This window comes from Perca fluviatilis, chromosome 4 (assembly GCF_010015445.1).
Source record: "Perca fluviatilis chromosome 4, GENO_Pfluv_1.0, whole genome shotgun sequence".
In the NCBI taxonomy this organism is placed as follows: Eukaryota; Metazoa; Chordata; class Actinopteri; order Perciformes; family Percidae; genus Perca; species Perca fluviatilis.
In genome coordinates this window covers 26,270,846-26,292,855 of record NC_053115.1, presented here as the reverse complement: position 1 = coordinate 26,292,855, position 22,010 = coordinate 26,270,846, and the positions used below count along the sequence as shown (strand labels likewise).

Genomic DNA, 22,010 nt, shown 5'->3' with positions numbered 1-22,010 from the left:
ACAGAAAAATGTGGACCTATACTTTAACACATGAAAAGTTGTTTCTCTCAGTTTTGCAACTTAAATAATAATAAAAAAGGCAGCCACTTTAGAACTGATGAACCACTCCTTGGTAACATGGTATGCCATTGTTCTTGCATTATTACAAAAATATATAATATATGAATTATGAAAAATGTCAAGGTAGTTTTTTTTTTAGTTTCAGCCATTTAGTATCCAAATGTGTATATTTTGAAGGTGTTATTTAGCCTATTCTCATTGATACAAATTGGGTGGACAAAATAATAGAAACACCTGTCAGTTGACGCAATACAGTTCAATGGCACAACAAACTATATCCTTTAAAAATGACCATACATTTGGTAAACACCTCTTTCATATAACCTTCAGGAAGGGAGAATGTATTGCAGGACTGTTGTTTTAGATTAGATTTAGCTACTGTAGGTGTCCCTAAATAATGTATGAATGAATATGGCTTTATTTTAATGTATATGCGTGTACTGCTTAAATAGCTAATAAGGTTGTTTGCAGTCAACAAAGTGTTCAGACAGAGAGACTTTTTACAAAAAAAACTGAACACAAGCAAACCAAATGAGTTCTCAAGTTGTCAATCTAATGATATAATATTATGACACAATAGTCTCAAGTGTTAACTAAATCATTTTCCAGGCATCTTGTTTTATCATATTAACACCACCATGCATTAGTTGTCGTTTATGATATCACAGTAACCCAAATATAACGTGGGACGGTTTTTTATGCTCTTTCAGACCTCGACCTCACATGGCTGAACCTCTGGCCAACAAACCAGAACATGCCTGTGGTGTCATCTTTCCATGCAAGAGAACCAGTAAGCCAGTTAAGTATCTGGTGAACATGTATATATGTTTAAGCATTAGGCACTTACAATTGTATGACATCTAGAAACATGTCAGCTACTGGTGTATCACTGTATTAGATTCTGAAATCTAATATGGTGTATTTCTGAGTCACTAAGCACCATCATCAAATCAGAATGAATAAAGATTCCCCAGTACAAAACAAATATTTTCAGAAAATTGTATTTCAAAATAATGAAAGCAGATCAGCACCAATATTTGCAATAACAATACATGTACTATGCATACTGTATGTTGTAAACTAGGACCACCTACTAGAAAACGATACCGGGAAGCATATATCTTTAAGTTGAACAGATTTATGGTTGTTGTGGTTTGCTGAAGGCAAAGGTCACTGTCAGGCCAAGAAAGTCATGCAGTAAAAACATATTTCAGGGAGGTTTGTCATAGCTGTCTCTTTAAACAGCTCTCTATGAATTTGTTTGGTACAGTGTAAATTTGGTTTGTTTTGTCAACATCCATAAAAAAACATGTAACATTTATAGTCAAAATGTAGGTGTATTTTATCATAGAAGTCAAAGTAGTCCAAGCCCTCATTATTGGAAACTAAATTCTAAATACTAAGAAAAATAAACAAACAGCACTTACTGCAAGTATACTAAAGTACTTTATGTTATGACTAAGTTTGTAATCATGTTTGATATCTAAATAAATGTGGATCATTGTGTGAATGGGTGCTGTTATTCTCTATCATTTACTGTATAGGTATTTCTGGTAAGAATGTTTTTATTGGCGTTATATACTGTACACTAGTCGATACTCTTGATCAGGTTTCAAATCTTTATAGCAACATAAACTCGTAACAGCTGCTTCGTGTTTGGCACAACATCCAATGGGAGGGGACAATGTGACACAACTGCACATTGCATCTCTAAGCCTCTAGGGACAGTGGCTGGCAACATTTATGGCATGTCTTAAAATAATACAACTCTCAACATGACATGCAACTGGAATACCAGAGTCTGTAATAAAAGAGAAAAAAACATTCAAGGGCTGCAGCCTTAATCCTGTATCTATCTATAGGTTTTATTCAAAGCCAAAAAACAGAAAAAGATATGTGATAGATATAACTCTTTTTCAATTTGAATGTGTCTGCTAAGATTTCTTTTCTTCAAATGCCAGCATTAAAGAGGTCCTGGATATCAAACTTCATCCAGTGGACATCATCATTATATATTTCCACTCCAGTTTGTCAAATCAATATGGGCCATTTAGAAACTCCTTCCTTTGTTAGTGAAGTTGGCAGGATGGTAATTAATATGTCCCAGTTGCTGTCAAGAAGGCATCACTTCCACTAAACATAATTACAGGAATTCAGTCTTTCAAAATACAGACACGCGTTGGACAGCATTCTCCATTACATTACCCCTGCACACAAACAAATGTTGATTTAACGGTTTTGATTGGCTTGATGTTAATGCATTTTCCGTTTCTTTTTTTTTTTTAGGTTTTATGCAGTGTGTGGTTTGTAATAAAAGTGAGATTGACAAAGCAGGTGTATTGTTAAGCATAAGTTTACCGTCTTATAGGCTGCATTTCATATGTATTCCATAGGAATATCCTTAAAAAATGTGTCTTGAAAAATCAGAAACATGAGTTTGGTTGCCCTCAGAGTTTTACCTTCTTTATTTTCATAAAGAATCATTTACAAACAATATATCAGGACATTATGCTTACAGTACAATTACATTAATATTCAGAGCACACTAAAGCAGCAGACCTAATCAAGTCCTAACCATGTGATCTCCGATATATCTAGATTTCAGTCGTGTAAACAAACAAACAAACAAACAAACAAACTTCATCTTCATTTGTGTCACTACATCTGGTTTACGGAAACAAATGATTCTTTAAGGAGGTATTTAACCTGCTCCCTCACCCACCCTTCACTGTGACCCTCTGGGCTTCACCGCCCACCCAACCTCCAATGTCTTTGGAGTCACCACAAATACAAAAAAGCCTAAACGGCTTTTGGCAGTCACCGGGTCTAGTCAGTAGAGGAGCATCAAGCTCAGACCTCTACGCTGCTGGAAGGATCTATTACATTGAAAAAAATTAGCAGAAGGCACAGTGTGACCAGACTGCTGCCTGAAAGGGAACAGAGCTGAGAGCACTGAGGACTGTGAGCAGGTAGGTGGCCCTCAAAACAAAGGCAGGCTGGATGAGGAAATATTCTGAGCAGAGAGCAGAAATGGATTACATTCAGCCAATTACTTGTTAGTCAGCCCCTGCGAACATAATAAGGATAAATATGTCTACCGTCAGTGTTTGAATCAGTGAGACATCAGCCTTTAGTGAGCAGGTTCACAGATGGGTGCAGTGAAAAACCTAATTTGTTCAGTAGATGGAAGTGTGTAATGAATACATGCTTTTATTTTCCTCTACAAAGGGCTGAACTTGCTATTCTTAAAGAGCAATAAAGTGAGTACAATTTGTATGTGCTATCTAATTTCAGTTGCTGAAATTACAGAGGATGTAACCACGTTAATAATTTTGGTATTCATTAAACATTGTACAGGACACACACATTTGGTGTTGGTGCATGAAATCTTTAGTGAGGCATGCAGGCTTCTCAGTTCGAATTTCACAGTTTTAAATCTGGGAAGCTGGATCATAGCAGTGAGGTCAGAGGTGCTTGGGTGTTGACTAACTTTAGATGAGAGGTATCAAATCGATATATAGCCTGAGATTCAGAGAGCTGTGTGAAGGGTGTGGGTTGTGTTTTGGCAGAAAATAGGATCTATTTTCACATTAAAAGACACGCACAGGACTGCGGTTCATACTGTTCGCACTGTAGTCGTTCTCTGTGCTTGCGTCCCACATTGTGCACATGCGGAAGCTGTTTTTGTAAAAAAGCAATTATCCTAAATGCAGGTACGTTTCATAGATCTGAAAGGACACAATCAATTTTAAAAGACTAAAAAAGTAAAGTGGAATAAACAGAGACTGATCAAAACATGCCGCCACACATAATATGCTACAGCTTAAGCATTTCTTACATGTTTTGAACGACATATATGCATCAACGTGTCAGCCCTCTTACAGCAATTAAACAAATAAGCAAATCCACTGTGAAGTTCGAATAGCACTACTGGCACTCATTTTACACCAAATGGCCTTGTCATCAGGCCCAGTTTTGTGTGAGTTACACAGCAGAAGCCACTTTCTGTCTCATACACTCAGCTGGAGTCAGTGACGTGTGGAGAAATGCAGTGAGGGACATTTGAGAAGCTACCATTTCAAGAGTATGTGGTCAGTGGTGCAGTCATCTGCGATGGGTGACTGAATCACTGAGACATGTCACGTACTACTGAGACATTAGGCATAATTTGTTTGTCTGCTGTGCAGGCTCTTAAGCACCTTCTTTTTCTTTTCTTATTTTACAACTTCAAAGAACTCCGCAGGCATCTTCTGAAGACTGTATTTCATGTCATTATTTCGAGAAGAGGTCAAATTGTCACAAGATGTGGTGTTATACACATGCAAGGATGAAATTAGGGGCAAACATCACAAGGTTTGAACATGCATGGACAGCTAAGGGAGCTCACATAAACTCACTAATAAATCTGTTAATGTCAGCGACCGACCAATCAGCAGAATTAGTTTGAGACAAACCGTAAAAATTCAATGGGAGCAAATTACCACAAGGATCAATCAAAGACACTACATATATACATATATACACACACACACACACATATATATATATATATATATATATATATATATATATATAGAAGAATATACATACATATATATACATACACACACACACATATACATACATACATACATATACATATATATATATATATACAAACATACACACACACACACACATATATATATATATATATATATATATATATATATATATATGATATCAATCGTAAAGAGTAAAAGTAAAAACTCTGATGGTTGACTGATGGTGAAAAGCTGGATATATTTTCTTTCTGCTGCAATGATCCAACATTTCAGATAGCCCATCTTTAATTTTAAGCTTGGTGACTTGTCATGTTGCCTGCAGTGACAGCCAGCCTGTCTACATATTGGTTAGATGTAATGTTATGAAGCATGCAGCTCTTTTTTTTTTTTTTTAAGCAACAGACATGTTTACCGTAATGCAGCCTGCAGCACAACTCTTTAAACTATCAGGGATGGTGACTGGGAAAGATGCTCAGGATGAATTGACAGTTATTTATTTCTACAACATCCCTCCCCCACAAGTCAGATTTCATTTAATCAAATGAGAGCCTCAGCCAAACATTAAACTATAAATGTATGGAGCTAAAACAGCAAAGCTATTCAGTGGGAGGGAAGAGGAGTGGGTTTCCTGTAATGCAAAAGGCCTCCTGCCAAAATGTCTCCTGTTGCAGCCTGTTTTGCTTTTACCATATGTGTTGTGTAGTTCATTTTCAAGATCAACCAACAGCCAAGATCGCTGCTGGAGCCCAGAACCCTTCTGAACACATGCTGGAGCACGAGCCCAACTAAAAATAAAACGCTTACTATTCAAGACAGCAGGTCTTATTTTCAGTGGGACATCAGGACAGACAGCAAATATTTGAAATTTGAGGTGAAATATTTAACGCCCAGTATTTCAAAAAGACAAGTCCTTACTTTAACAAAGCCAGACGGTTTTAGACATTTTTCAATTTGTTAAGAACATCTATCTAATCTGAAAAACTATTTTTCTCAAACAGCTTCTCATTATGAGCAGTTGGGTTTTACATGATCACAGATTAGCAGATTATCTGAGTTTTTGAGTGTCACAAATACTTAATGTAATAGAGAAATAGAAATTTGGAACAGAGTTTTCAGGGGCTTTAAAGGTTTAGAGGGGTTGGAGCAGGTTTAGTGCACATGCTGGTGGACAAATGTAAAGCCCTTTGGTAAACCAGGCAGCATACTACAATAGGTTTGTATCTACAGACATGATAATATCATTTAAAGAATCATACAATCAATAAGTACTAAGACTGCAAAGTGAGCCATGCACAATAGCAAGCATTTTGGTTATAGTGTAGATATGGCAGCACTTAAAAGCAATCAAAATATCCATAATCATGAACAAAGTCCTACCTAATCAGAGGTATTTTAAGGTAGCGTGGGGAAAGACTCACCTCAAATTCAAACCGAACTCACCTCCTCATGTCAACAACATTTTCTGAAAATGTTTGTTCAGCTGCAAAGAAATAATGACATATAATATTAATTTGCCCATACATAACCCCACCCACTTTCAGTGCCTGTCCAATGAGAAGGTTACGACCTCTTCACTTGAGAGTCTTTAGGTCAAATTTTACAAGAACAAAAAATAGTAATGGCATAAAGTGATGCATGCGACCTTTCATAACAGAGGAGACATGACTCATGTACCCGTTAAACAAGTGTCATGTGAGTCAGCTGTGATCCTCAGAAGTGTCACATTACACTTACTGGGGTTTTTCATATAAAATATCTCTGGTAGCTTCAATGAAAATTCGAACCAAATAATCCCATAATCAGTGCTAAAAGTGTGTTTCTTATGAAAAATAATGTATATCTTTAGGTAACAAAGTTGATATTTAGAACTGTTGGTGTGGTGAACATTTTGGTGGAGAACTGCAAAAAAAACCTGCTAAAAGATGCAGATCTTTTAGCTGTTTTTGTTTTTTTCTAAAGCCTGGAAAGAGGCAATCTAAAAGATTTCATATCAATACTTACATATATCTTTTAAAATAATACCATAAATCAACTAATATTAATCAGGATTGAGAGGCTATAGCAGTAGCAGTGTGAGTATTTAAAAACTGATCCTAACTCTTCACTTTGCTCATTTAGGGCTTTAATAAGTCCCCTGCTTAATTAACACATGCCTCCAAAGGGTTTACTGAGATAAACTTTCATCCCAGAGTAAGGCCAACAGTTACTGTAAAGGACACTGGTTGCTGCCTCTTAATGACTGGTTAGAGTAACTGCACAGAGCTTTAGAAAATACAGTTCAGAGCTGCTGTTTTTCCTCCAAAAGTTTTAAATAAATCTATGACAACCTTTGAGTGGCATCTGCTTAACATTTCAAAAAGACAATGAGCAACTGAAAGCATACAAACCCCAAAGACTGAAACCTCAAGCTTTAAGGAGAATGTGCTTTTGAGCCATGCATGTATGCAGTGCTAACTATTTCCTCTTGTATCTTCTGTCTCTTTTGCTACAGAGAATTCTGAATCAGGAGACCTCGAGAGGAAAGCCAAGATGTGGAAGAAGTCAAAGGTGACCGATCAAACTGCCACTGGGCAGGCGGGTAAGTGCCGAGTGATAGACGCCCTCTCTGGTTAGGTCAGTCGGGGGTTTGTATTGCAGCTGTCGCCTCCTGTATTTCCTCTTTTCCGAGGAATTATGATGAACAGGATCTATTTGACAACTAATATTTATACAAAATTAAGATTCATGTGACATTGCATTCAAGGAAAACAGAACCTGCAAGACAAGAAAAAACACCTGGGAAGCTTACCACGTCAAAGATTACAGGTCGGTGTGTATAAGGCATCTTTTTAAAAGATGTGGAATACCCAAGACATCTAAAAAATGCTGTATTATGTTGAGGGCTGAACATTTCTCCTGAGAGAAAATGAAGATATTGTAAGCACCTCAGCTTCTTCTTTCGTCAAGTGGAAGCAGTCCAAATATTATTCATGATTTTTCAAGAAAACTCAACAGCAAAGCATATTTTTGGTCAGGACACAGATGCTTCTTTTCAATGGAAGATCTTTGTTGCCTACAAAATAAAAACAAGCAGCAACAACTTTGAATGTGGCACTGGCCATATCATTCATCAACGTCTCTGTCCCAAGGATGTGATTATGAAGATGTCTGTCAAATAAATAAACACAGGCGTCCCAGATGCCAGAAGATGAGATGCTCATACTAAATGGGAGCTAAAATGAAACAAAAAGTATTCATGACAAACAGTACAGTAGTTAAAGAATCAAAGAAGAAAAAGAACACTAAGAAGAAGAATACAGCTGATGCTAACATGGATGATCAACAAAATCAAGCCAACTGCTACCACCATTGAAAATGAAATTATGTCCTTGTTTGATTATGGACAAAATGAAGCCAACTATTTAATTAATTTCCAACAAGTTGCTTTTCCGCAAAGTATTTGCACATAATTTCTCTCAAGCACTGCGCAGGAATCATCCTAAGATACCAGCAATAAGAAAATGCCTGAGCGAGTTAAGTCTAATCAGCAGTTGCACAGCACAACTATTTACATGCTGCTGTAACAACATATTGCTAACATACTGTATTATATTTTGTCTATGACTAACCTTCTTTGTTGTGTAATATTTGTTCTGCCTAAGTTGTGTCTGTGTTTGTGCTTCCCATTCCTGGGTTATACTGTATACTGTGTTGTTTCATGTTAATTGTTTCCATAATCCTGTCGAAGTCCCAACCTGCCATGGTGCTTCTGTCAGGATTAATATTTACCTGTCCTGTTCCCTCTCCTGCTGTCACGTTGCGTGTTTAGTCGACGATTCAGAAGGAGTTCAACCAGACGACAAAGGTATGCAAGCAAAAAAGAAATCCAATTACACAAACGACTCACCTTCTGTAAGTGCATGTCTCCACGTTGGGTGAGTTGCATGTATGATGTGGTCTTCATCACGCCTCGAAAGGTGTCATCTGAAATGGATGATTCAACTTTCAGTGTCACAACAGATGCATTTCATTGTGACATTTTAAACCATCTCCATATGAATACTAGCTCAAGGCTGTTGCTAGAGGGCACTGCGGTTGATTTCCATGTGTCTGTACTTTATCTTTTAATTTAAAAAGAAAATTCCACTTTTAAAAACGTATGTCCAAATGCTGATTGTGCATCCTGTATAGTATGTTGGCACAGTTCAGTCTCAATAAATGAACTTGCTCTACAGGGACATCCCCAAAGCGGTGGCATGATCTCTCCTAAAATCAAGCTAATGTGACTGGCCACCCGAGCGCCCCTTTCAAATCACATACATCTTCAAGCTTTAACATAATGAACTTGTAAATTTAAAACAATATTTATCAACTGCAAAGTGCAAACAGCATGAAATTGGTATCAGTAAAAAACACTATATAATATTTGAGGCTGTATTTGATATGATGAACACCAAGGCAAACTGAGTCACCTCTTTAAATTACCATCCTTTCTGTATTCCCTTGAGATTTCCGGCCTTTTCATGCCTGACCCTCATGCTCTCCTTGGCTTAACTGTCAAGACCAGGACTGTCACAGATACAAAATTGCAATTTCTATGATCCTAGCAGTTCAAAGCAGGTCTAACAGAACCATGTGCTGTCAAGTTAACACAGAACATTGAGGTGTGGAGCTAATCAGCTGGAACGACAACCGGGACCTCTGGGAGCCCTTAAGCTTCACCCAACTCTCGATATCTTTTGATTCCTTGTATTGCTTAGACAATTAAACTGAGGGAATTTGGGGCAACATAAGTACACAATGCTCTGAGGTATCAAATCATAGACGGCACTTGCCTTTCTCTGTTAACATGGCTATGAAATAAAAAAAGGAAATTAGAAACTATTACTTTACTTCTACAACAAGAAAACTGGTGGTATATTTGCAGTAAATCTCAAGAATACTGTTATTGATGAAACCCAGGACATTTCAGAACAGTAAATCTAATTACATTGGGACACAAACAAATCAAAACAGTTCTTCATGATTCATAGTACGTGCTTTCTAGCTACAAATTAAGAGAGTTGAACAGCAAAGAACTGCAAAGTTAACAGCCAACAATGGCAACTGGCTAAGGCTGCACTGATGAGAATAAACACATCACACAACAACAGTGGGAACATGTTGGTGAGTCAGCAGCTTTTTAAAAGCTTATCATTCATTCATTTATTTGTTCGGCGAGACAAGCCAGGTGTATTTATGAAGCCCCTTTCATACGAAAAGCATTTCAAAGTGCTTTATAAGCCATAAAAGACATGGAATATATAACATTTAAAAAGCTAAAATAAATGTAAAATATAGCTGCAAGCAGCAACGAGGGGCCAAGCAGTACACTAGCAGGAATGGCGTTGCCATGGCATGAGCAAGCACTCACAGCAACTTTGATGGCAATTGGATAAAGAATGGCTGAGATATCAGTTAATTTACTTTGTTACAGTGCCCCTAGAGGCCAAATTACACCAATGTCCTTGTGCGTTCTCACAATCAAGTGCGAAGTCCCTGTACCACATTTGACTTTAGTACATCAAAGCGTTGCTGAGATATGAGCTCTCTTTCTTTATTACAGCACCCCTAGAGGCCAAAAGACACCACTTTCCTTGCACGTCCTCACAATCAGCTACCATGTCCCTGTACCAAGTTTGGACTTCATACATCGAAACGTTGCTGAGATGAAAGTTCGGTTGAGCTTACTTCCTGTGATTATAGCACCCACCCAGTGGTCAAAAGACTCCAAATTGTATGAATAACAAGGATTAGGGAACACTTTAAAGCTTTAGTGCGTAACTTTGATATTATTGAACGTCCGTTACATTCATGCCATTGCCAAATGAGTTGCTACAAAGCTAATTAAGACTATCAGCTCCACAAAACTCTCTCTGTATTTCTCAGCATGGCTATGTTCACAAGATTGTCGTCCGGCGACTTTCCAGAAACTTTCCAGAAACTCGAGTGAAGATAATTACCTCCTCTGAAGAGTCCATCATGTTTTTTTAATCCTCTGTGTCCTCCTTGAGCTACTAGCAACTGTGTGGAAGAGGGGTGGGGTGCGTGCGCAATCACAGAAGGCTTGTATCATGTGGATGCGCCGACAGTGTTTTTGTCATTAATTAGAATTCCTCATGGGGGCGACAGAAACTACACACTATAGCTTTAAACAACTTTTTTATACTCTACAGTTTCAACAACTGAAATGAAAGCAAAGGTTCAACACATTATTTTAAGGAATTTCAACCCTGGTAACAATTAATCCTCATAAGGTCCAGGTACAAGAAAATTTGTCCATTAAACCATGATGCACAAGCAAAAAAAATTTTTCAGGTTGAATAAAAAAAGAAAAGTCAATGTACTTCCGGATTAGGTCAGCATCATGGAGACAACCACAACAATGGAGCACACACACCGTGGGAGAGGTTCATAGAATAGAAACCCCAGCGCAGGGCGTCACAGCGGGCCATCAGCCCGCTGTGACCCCCGGCACTGCGGTTTCCGCTGGCAAACCGCAGGTGCTACAGGTGCTTACTGAAGGTCTGTCTCATCCTCCCGGCGCAGTAGTCTCTTAGTGGTGGGGAGTAAGGCAGAGGGACCGCTCAAGCTAATTCTTCTCTCATTTGTGGTTTCATAAACAGTAAATTCATCAAATTCAGTGCCCCATATGGCAATTTTCCAAGCTACTGTTTTTTAATTGTTGTGGTTGTTTCCATGGTGCTGAATTGGTACATTGACTTTTTTTCTCAAGCTGAAAAAGTTCAACAGGAGAAGTATCTTTCTTTTCTTTTTACCCCATCTATTTTTTTTTTTTTTTTATCACGAGAATCGGATAACATATCACACGGAAATCCATCTTGTCAGGCTTCAAGAAAATGCGTTTGTGTCCGCACAGCAGAGGACAAAACCAATCAGCGTCTGGGTGAGGACCTAGACCACGGGCGTGGTTTAGGTGTGTGTGCCAGCCGCGACTGTTCGTTCAAAACAACAATGGCGGACGTGATAGACAGATGGTTCATCCAATCACCTGCCAGGTATTTTTTGAAAGTGTTTCCAAACGACGGCTGTGGTGGCTGTGATGGTTCTGTGTTAACAAACTACTTGGCGCGTAAGGCTATGTCTCCTTAGGGGCTCCATATAATACACAAGTAAAGCAAGGACATTAAAAAAGCCCTACACTGCAACTGTATTAAAAACATAAAGCAGTTCAATTATTTCACCCATAGGCATTTCAGACGAGGACTGAAAAAACACCCAGTTTTTTTGTGATTTCAGCCAAAGTAGACACTCATCCATATGACAGCTATCAGGATCTTTTGAACAAGATACCAAGAGTCTGTAGATGTTTATGAATGTAGATCCAATATGTCTATATGATGATAAAAGATTTACAAGCACATACAGTAGGTCATGTTAAATCTGCTCAGGAATTACAGTTCCCTTATGAATCTTTCTGTACCAAATTTACGCCAATTATACTACATGAAATACTTTTTGCTGACTGACCCATGAAATCAATGCCCGGCTTAAACATGCAGCTTTAACTGCTGTTCCACATTAATGGGCTGATCAATATTTTCATGCAAACAAATTGCGAAAAAAAACGACCAGCTTGTTAACAGCAGCAAAACTCATGCAATGTTATCAGTGCTCTGCCACATACAGTACATACTGTTCTGTAGCTCCTGCTGCAAGCAATTTACCTCTAATGCGCTTAAGACTGCAAAATGCTGGGGCACCTTGCTCATTTCTCCTTACTTAAACTACATATATTCTATAGTTTATATTCTGCCTAATACAGGTCTTACATGTCAAGAGAAAATAATTAAAGATCTCTGGACCAGCTGAACCCCTGTGATCAGCATTAAGTGATGCCACCCTTCGGGATTGTTAAGGGTTAGTCCATATTGGTACTCTCAACTGTTCTGGGACTTCTGCAAGGCACTTAAACCTGCTTCAATGCCTAATTCTGAGTTGTAAATAGCTTTACAAGTGAGCTAAGTTGGACTCTTTTGTACATTTTTGTACCCTGCGGACCTCCAGAGACTGTAGAGGGCAATGCTTTTTTCCCCACACAGAAAACTTCTAGCCAACCTTCCCTGTTTTGAGTGCTCACAATTTAGACTGAACTGTGCTAGAAATAAGAAATAATATAATACGAACATAGGAGAGGTGTTAATTAATTACAGACGTCAACCTTCATGTCAGTAACAACTGCTGTGGCCATGAACTGCGTCTTAAGACTTATGAAAAGAGTAAAATGTCATTAAAACGTATTCAAATGTTATAAAGTCAAACAACTGCACTACATACATTAACACTAAAAGGTAGGCTTCACTAGACATTTACAACATTTTAATGTGTGCACATACAGTACGAGACTTTATAAATGGACTGTAATGTAGAGTAGACCATATACTTGTACTCTGTGTACACACAAAATGAACCAGTAATTTGACTGACATAGGGATTAGTGAAATGTTTTTTTGTCTTCATATCCTTAAATTTGCAAGCTAGAAATAAGAGCTGAAAAACAAGTTTTACATGTATTCTTGTAATATTGTTTTTCTTCAGTGAAAAAAGTTCAATTTTCTGCAAATTCATTTAATACTTTATCTGAAATAAACAGAGAGAGAAACATTGATTCAACTATCTTAAGCCACAATATTAAAGTTGAATATGAATTGTCTCCAATTCTAATTAACATTAACTCTAAGATCCACTCACGTTTTCAACTTGACATAAACATTGATGTTTATGGCCAGAATACTGAATTCATGATAACACAGACTATAAGCTTATTAAGCCTGCTACTTACATACATAAAGTCACTTTGGGTGCATGTTTATATGAGGATTAAACACTCACTACTAATGACAAGTGGTCTATGAGGTGGGAGAGAAAAAGTACATTATTTTAAAACTATGTCTTCTTTTACAAAGTTGTCTTAAAAATGTGGTTTTACACATTGGAAAATTGTCTTGATGCATACATTAGATGGAAAGGTTTCTAACTTTTGACCATACTGTTGGTCGCACAACATATACTGCTACTTATGAACTCTGTTTTGAGGGTATAGTGTAAGAGCAAAGCCAACACACAGGAGAGTAGGTGGGGCTGTACATTTTGCATTTTTCATTTGCACTTACATATCCCTATTTACAAAAAAGTCCCCAAAACCATATGGCTACATAGGTAATTTGTTCTTACCCTGTAATACAAGCCATATGAGCTATTTTATACATTTCTGCCCCTAGCAGTAGCAGGAAATATGACCCACAGGAGTGTTTTTCATTTCATACCTAACGTAACAGCTAAAGTTTTAAACATGTCACAGATGGGTTAGCTTTAAAGGAACACGCCGACTTATTGGGAATTTAGCTTATTCACCGTAACCCCCAGAGTAAGACAAGTCGATACATACCCTTCTCATCTCCGTGCGTGCTGTAAAGCTGTCTGACGGCTCCAGCGGCATCAGCCCATAACAGAACAGGCAGGTGAATGGTTCCAGTAATCCTACTGCTCCGAATAAGTGACAAACGCCACATGATAGCCTTATTTACATGTTGTGATTTGTAGAGCGTCTAGCGTGTACAAAAAACCGTAGCATGAGACACAGCCATCTTCTAACCGGTAACAAACCGGGAACTATATTCTCAGGTGGAAGAATATAGTACTTGGGCGGAGTGATATGCCTCGCAGCAAGCCTGTCTGAGAATATAGTTCCGGTTTGTTTACGGTTAGAAGACGGCGTGTCTCATGTTACGTTGTTTTTTGTACACGCCGTGACTCCAAAATCACAACATGTAAAAAGGGAACATGTTGGTACTTTGTCACAATTCGGAGCAGTAGGCTAGTTGGAACCAGTTACCTGCAGGATCTGTGCTGGGCTAAGCTAATGCTGGAGCCGTCAGACAGCGTTACAGCACGCATGGAGATGAGAAGGGTATGTATGGACTTGTCTTACTCTGGGGGTTACGGTGAATAAGCTAAATTCCCAATAAGTCGGCGTGTTCCTTTAAGCACAAAAAAACTTGGTTAAGTTTAGAAAAAGATTGCGGTTTGGGGATAAAATCTGTACATTTGTTACGTTACTTCACTTCTTTGTATACGTACATTACTTAAAGTGCTCATATTATGCTCATTTTCAGGTTCATAATTGTATTTAGAGGTTATATCAGAATAGGTTTACATGATTTCATTTTCAAAAAACACCATATTTTTGTTGTACTGCACATTGCTGCAGCTCCTCTTTTCACCCTGTGTGTTGAGCTCTCTGTTTTAGCTACAGAGTAAAATAACTCGCCGTTTACTTTTATTTTCAAAAGAATTTCAAACAGGACACAAACACTGGTCTCTAGGGTGAAAGTCCTTTGTTTGTTTGACCCAACCATCAACCCTCCTGCCCACTCCTAGTGTACTTTCTTAGTTTTAATACCATGTCACATGACTTCCTGCTTTGCTCCCGTCATAATTATGACGGCCACTGGAGGGTACTGGAAGTCCAGTCTCCTATTTACACTACAACTACTGGATTGAGATATTTTGTCTTTCCTTAGGCAAAGAAGCCTTTAGAAGTTTGACCCATTATTGTGGATATTTCATCCCAAAATATGTTGCGTGTTTACACTGACAAATGTTAACTAGGTAATTTGTCTGGGTTTTAGATTTGCGTTTATTATCCAAGTTTGAACTAAATCTAAAACGCCTTTCTTAAAAAACTTTTTTTCTTTACTGATTCACATAGGTGGCTCCTTTAAATAAGTCATTAACATTGTCATGCTTTCATAAGTACATTGTATACTGTATCTTTAACTTGTCACCTCTATAAATTACTCTTATCTAATTGTTATTATTATTGTTTTTAATCAGGCATCAAGAAAAAGTCAAAGGTACCCGGTGTCATGATAACGCAGTTTATGGAGGAACTTCCAGAGGGAATGACAACTCCAGATTTCACCCGCAAACCCATTGCTCTGACTATTCAAGAGGGTAAGTCTTCATGTTTTTGAGAGATAGACTCAAATCCATAATAACATTAAAAAAAAAAAGATTATTATTATTTTTCCAAATACTTAATCAAATGTGTGCTGGACAGTTAAACAAATATATTGACCTAAATCACAAATGGCAATAAGCAAAATGTAGACTTTAGGAGGGATGAGCAGCCACCCCTACCACATACAGTATGTAAAGATTATTCTTATTATTTAAGAAGAATTAACCTATTAAACATGAATTAAATTCTACCAACTTGTGAAATGTTGTGTACACTCACATACTGTAGTTTATCATTTGGGAGAAAGTTTTTCTAAACACATCAGTTCCTTATTTGGTCAAACCATTTTTTGTGATGAGATGACACTCCTTGACTAGGGCTGAATTATGTGAAGTTACATGTATAAAACACAACACAACACCAAATTATGAAACATATTAAACAGCATATTACCCTAATATACCAAACACACCATTTCAAATAAAAATGTTTGTTCAATTATTTTCATGTTTCAATCTACATTTAATTGTATTGCAGGTAAATTGGCAGTCTTTAAGGCCATAGTTTTGGGCACCCCTACACCTACTGTAACATGGAGCAGAACAATGGGAGATATACATTTTCACCCCGACGTGTGTCAACAAAAGTATGATGACGTATCTCACGAACATACCATTGAGGTAAGCTTTAGATGCAGTTGAGGTATAAATGATGACAGTCTGCAAGAAACAAGAAAGGCATTTTCATATTATGTTTCCAATCAACAAAATGTACCCACACTCTAAAAAAGAAAGTCATGTCACGTTTCAGTTGTAAACAGTGTATGACGGCAATGCTACAATTTGTAGTCTGATTGTGTGATAATGTACCAAATATAGTGATAAAACATGAGGTTGCAGCCAAACAGGAAACACATGCTTAAATTTGTCCATAGTTTGGGCTTTAATAGAAGTGAATGGGATATGAAGCAAATTTTTGTGCACAGGAAATGTAATATGACAATGCCTAATAGTAAAACAGCTTTTGGTGATAATAAAAATTCCAATGCCACTCTGTTTGCATTTCATTAGTTCCCCAAGGTCTCTCCAGAGGATGCAGACACCTACAAGTGTTTTGCAACAAATGAATATGGAAGGGCTGTTTGCACTGTTGCCTTGAATGTTATTGAAGGTAGGATCCTTATAATACTCGCATCTCTCTAGTGTGTTATATAATCGTTGCATTATAGATCATCTTGCTAAGTTGGCACATTTGTATTGAACTGTGACAAACAGGAAATTGAAACTAAGGCAATTGTTTCTACAGTTGGATTCTCCAAGACCAAGGAACTTCAAAAGCAACAAGGAGAAGGTGAGGTTTCAATTTATCTGTGCTAGAGCCTAGCCAATATATTTTCATAGCAAAATGACATTCATTATATTATTCATTAATTTGAATTATGTGGAAAAAAAACTTATGTAATGGTGCATCTGTCATATCAGTGCAGTACCACTGTGGGCTGTCACATTAATGGCTCTCTAAGAAATTGACTGAAAAACGTGAACATTAGCAACTAGATATGTGCGTTATAAATGTTAATGTTTTATTTTAGAAAAAAAAAAATTCTTATGGAGCTTTAATCAAACTATCATACAGTATGTACATTGTCAATGAAAAGTAAACATTCTGCTAGGAACCTGCTCTTTTTGAATACTGTTGTAAAAAACAAATATGACGTATATATTCAGTGGACTGATGTTTTTCGTTATGGTTCCCCAGATGTAACGGACTTAAGAAAAAAGCTTAAAAAACGGTGAGTGAAATATTGTAAACGTAGCCGTTTGTCTCCTAAAATAACCTTTTATGGTAACTTTTTCATAACGTTGATTCCTTTTCTATGAGAGTATTTATTTCAGTGAAAACACAATGGGGTGTACAATTTTTCTTTTTTTCTTCTTTCTATAGTAATCCTGATGGAACACGTGAGCAAAAGCCAATGGAGCCAGAAGAGAAGGTCTGGGAAATTCTCCTTAGTGCAGACAAGAAAGACTATGAGCGCATCTGTGTAGAGTATGGTATCACAGACTTCCGCCGCATGCTAAAGAAACTCAATGCAATGAAGAAAGAGAGAGAGGAAGAGATTGCAGAGGTATGTGGCCTTATACTTTAATTATATCATAAGCATGTCCAAACATTTGTTGTCTTTCTAGTATTTGTTATTTATTTTTTTCTTCAAATAATGTGTTTTTTTTCTTTTTAATTCTACTGTAGTTTGTTTCACACGTCGGTAAACTGAAACCTATTGAAGTCAATGATAAGGATTGTGCAACGATTGAATTGGAAATGGATCTCAAAGATCCTAGCAGCAAAGTTTTCCTGTACAAGGTGAGGGGGGTTAACTACTAAATCCAGTGTTATCTTGCTGTATTGTATTATATATTATCAATATGGTAACATGCCCATAAATTCTGCAGAATGGCGTCATGGTTCCATTCACCATAGAAGACAGCGAGGAAATGAAGCATAGTTTGAAACAAGTTGGCAAGAAATATATATTCAAAATTGGTAAACTAAGTTCAGAAGATGCTGGACTCTACTCAGTGGATGTTGGGGGTGTCAATGTATTCTCCACAGAATTTAAAGGTATGTCTTCAATCAAGTGATCAAGATTTGATCAGGTTTACGTAAATTCAGTCCAAGGATTACTGATATGTTGTTGATTTTTTATAACTGTAATTAAATGCACACAATGAGTCGGGCCAGTCACCAGGGACCCTGTACAGGGGTGGGATACATTGAAATGAAAGTAGTCTCTCTCTGCTTACTTTTCTATTTGGTGTCTTTCTGTAACCCTGCAGTGCCTAATGTTGACTTTGCTGTCAAAATACAAGAGGTTACAGCAGAAGAACGAGGGGACGCCCTCTTCCAATGTGTCCTGACTGCCCCTCTGAATGAGATGAAATGGATGGGCAAAAGCACTCCGCTGACCAATGGTGAAAAATTTGAAATCACTGTATCTGAAGATAAGCTTATCCACAAGTTGATTGTGCGGGACTGTATGCCTTTGGACGCTGGTATCTACGCTGCTGTTGCAGGAATCAAATCATGCAATGCCTGGCTTATAGTTGAAGGTGAGAAAACAACTCTCTTCTTACTATTTTATCCTTGGGGATACTCTTCATGCAGTTTTAAATTCAGTTTGCATCAGCCTGTTGAACCATTCGTTAAAAAAGTTAAGCACCGTAATTCATAAGCATTCCACTTTTTTTGCTGTATTCACTACATTGACGGCCAATGTATAAGAACGCGGCTGGACGCGTAGGGAGGAGGTTGGGGTGGATAAGTGGGCGTTAACATACAGGACTTTTAAGCCAGAGAGCAGAGTTTGCTTCCTGGGGAAAACTAAAGACTTTCACCCATGCGTTTTCCTTAGGAGATCCAAACCACAATCTTTTTCCTAATCTTAACTAGTCGTTTTGGTGCCTAATATTAACTTTCGTCGCGGCAAAACGCTCATATTTTGTGGACTAAATTTAAATGTAATGTCCGCCGAAGCGACAGGCAGCTCAAGGTGCTTTGTACCCGGCTCAATGTCACCTATTTTTGGGTTACTGAACCACCAACTACCGCTGATACAGTGGAGGTCTGTAGCCCAGGTCACCAAGCTCTGTAGCGGCTTAAACAACTATTAACTGCAGCTCGGCGTCAGGGAGCTTGTAGCCAGCCGGCGTCACATGACCAGCCGGCGGTCTCCTCATTTCGTAGGCTATCATACGTTTTGGTGAGCGTATATTTTCGTACGATATCATACGGACCTGTTCATGAGAATGCATTGGTTTGCATGCATACATATGGAATACCACAAAGATACTTTCCCCTGACACCAAATAATTGTTAAATTCTATTTTGATATTCAACTTAAAATTATGCATATGTATTTTACAAATATTTATAGCTGACAAAGATCCCGCAAACAAGGGCAAGAAGGCAACTCGCAAAACTACTATGGCTGGAGGCGGCAATGATGAAGATCTGATGAGAATAGCTAAGGAACAGCAGGAAAAATATCAGAAAGAAATGGAAGAAAGAATGGAGGCTGCCAAGAAGGCTCAAGCTGAGAGAGAAGTTACAGAAGCAGCTGCCCGAGCACAGGCTGAAGCAGCTAAAAAGGCAGCAGCTGAAGAAAAAGCTGCAGCTATGGCAGCTGCAAAGGCAAATAAGGCAGCAGGCGGCAAGGATGCAGCTGGAGGTGCTGGAGGTGCTGGAGGGGCTGGAGGTGCTGGAGGTGCTGGAGGGGCTGGAGGTGCTGGAGGTGCTGGAGGGGCTGGTGCTGCAGGCGGTGCTGGGGCTGATGGAACTGGCAGTGGCAAAGGTGCAGGTGCTGGTAAAGGCATTGGAGCTAGTGCTGGTGGTGCAAGTGGGGAAGTTGGAGGAGAAGATGGAACTGGAGCTGGGGGCGGAGCTGGAGCTAAAGGTGGAGCTGGGGGCGGGGCTGAGGCCGGAGCTGGAGGGGGGGATTCATTTGAAGATTTTGATGAAGAAGGTAAAAGAAAAGGAGCAAGAGGAGGAGAGGGAGAAGGAGAAGATGGAGAGGGAGGAGAAGGAGATGGAGAAGGAAAACAACGGAAGAAACGTGTGAGAGATGGTCCACTTGTTCCCGACACAGTGATAGGTAAGAAATTAATTCATACTACAATCTATGTTGACAGACTTAATGACAAAAATCTTTTTCCAAAATGTGGCCTGTTATTCTCCTAAATGTTCATCAGGATGCAATATAAATATCTTCTTAGAGAAGCGTCTTCATATTTCGCTATTAATATCGTTAGTAGTAGTAGTGTAGAAGGTACAGTATAGGGCTTTATGTATTTTGTCATTGTGTTTGTCGTTTTGATGTCTCTTTTTTCTTTTGTCTACATTTTGCAATACTCTTGATCTTTATAATGTTACTGTTTGTCTTTTCCATTAACTTTCAGATTCAATAATACAATTCTATTAATCTTTAATTCATATCTTTAAAAATATATTCAACCAACAATCAACGATACTAATAAGCGATAATAATATGCGTGACATTCTGAAATAAAAGTGGCTATTTATTATCACTAATAGGAGATAGTATTGATGAGGAAACCACATATCAAGAAGGTGAAAATTCTGGGAAAAAAGGAAAACGTCCCAAAAAGAAAAATGTGGAAGTCACAGAAGCTGTTGTTGGTAAGAGATGTCAAAGGCTGCATGCTGTAGACAATTTACTGACTATTAAAGTAATTTGCAAAGGAAAATTACTTTGACATCAAAACGGAAGAAAATCCCAAACACTTCCTAACTTTGGTGCAGTTGTATTAAAGGACCGGTGTGTAGGGTTTAGTGGCATCTTGCAGATGACCAACTGAATACCTCCTTCCAAGTGTGAAGAGAACATACAGTGGCCTTCAGGTGAAAGCAAAAGGCCCACTCTAGAGCCAGTGTTTGGTTTGTCTGCTTTGGGCTACTGTAGAAACACGTTGGTGCAACATGTTGAGTTCTGCGTGTAGATATGAGCTCATTCTCAGCTAACCGAAACACAATGATTGTTAGTTTCAGGTGATTATACACTAATGAAAACATAATTATGAATATTATATTCCATTTTTGCCAATAGATCCCCCCTAAATCCTACACCCCGGTCCTTTAACAATAAATTGATATAACACTGACCAAATTAAACTGCCGACACTGACACTTTACAAAGTGCTAAACTGCTCCGCTTTGCCGATCGTACAATTACCTAAAAGCTCGATGTGGGCTGGGTAAATTTCAAGACATTGTTAAGAAAGGTCTTTTTAAGCCTCAGTGAAAAAATTTACTTTATCTAGGATATAAAAGATTGTAGCATGAATTCAGAGTTATGTTTATTAATTCTTCTTGATTCTTGGAGTTCTAGAGTCTACGAGAAAAAAACAGTAGTTTAGTTTTTATGTGGCGGGAAATTTAATTGCTCATTTTCAGTTTAAAAACAATTGAAAACCCTGGGCTTTAAGTATTTACTTATTAACTATCTGCTTTATCAATAATTTTGCCAGCATTATTTATAAAAAATTTTTTATACGTCTATATCTTTGTTTTTGTGCCTCTTCTGAGAACCAGACAGCAGGATAGCATGCATATGCTATGCTAAATTCAGCTTTCTCCTCCATCTAATCATTTACTTAAATAAATATAGATATGTTCTATATTTGTGTTTTGTATGTATTATGTGTGCTTTCATGTTTGTAGACTTGTGTGTCTTTTGGTTGTCATAAATACCTTGTTTGATTCATGTACAAGTTTGTTATGGATAAAGAAATGGAAAAGGTGACTTAGCTACAGATGTTTTCAAGTTGAGAACATAAAAGGTGCCTGGTCATAACAGATTTTTAGATTTGGTATTTTTAAGCAACAGA

The 22,010-nt window shown here is 37.9% G+C and overlaps 1 protein-coding gene across 4 annotated transcripts in view; it reads left to right on the top strand.

Moving 5' to 3' along the window:
* The first annotated feature begins 2,859 nt into the window (after positions 1 to 2,859).
* The window catches only part of igfn1.1 (immunoglobulin like and fibronectin type III domain containing 1, tandem duplicate 1), a 28,109-nt gene continuing 8,958 nt past the window's right edge, over positions 2,860 to 22,010 (top strand). For 2 of the 4 annotated variants that reach the window (XM_039797695.1, XM_039797693.1), the window contains exons 1-14: positions 2,860 to 3,029; positions 7,096 to 7,182; positions 8,413 to 8,448; positions 15,480 to 15,599; positions 16,144 to 16,286; positions 16,677 to 16,776; positions 16,912 to 16,956; positions 17,365 to 17,398; positions 17,551 to 17,734; positions 17,857 to 17,970; positions 18,060 to 18,228; positions 18,444 to 18,716; positions 19,541 to 20,257; positions 20,698 to 20,802. In XM_039797695.1, coding sequence (XP_039653629.1) covers positions 7,134 to 7,182; positions 8,413 to 8,448; positions 15,480 to 15,599; positions 16,144 to 16,286; positions 16,677 to 16,776; positions 16,912 to 16,956; positions 17,365 to 17,398; positions 17,551 to 17,734; positions 17,857 to 17,970; positions 18,060 to 18,228; positions 18,444 to 18,716; positions 19,541 to 20,257; positions 20,698 to 20,802 — 2,089 coding nt within the window. In that variant the 5' untranslated portion in view covers positions 2,860 to 3,029; positions 7,096 to 7,133. The remainder of the gene's footprint in view (positions 3,030 to 7,095; positions 7,183 to 8,412; positions 8,449 to 15,479; positions 15,600 to 16,143; positions 16,287 to 16,676; positions 16,777 to 16,911; positions 16,957 to 17,364; positions 17,399 to 17,550; positions 17,735 to 17,856; positions 17,971 to 18,059; positions 18,229 to 18,443; positions 18,717 to 19,540; positions 20,258 to 20,697; positions 20,803 to 22,010) is intronic. The other 2 variants (XM_039797694.1, XM_039797696.1) reach the window with 2 other exon arrangements.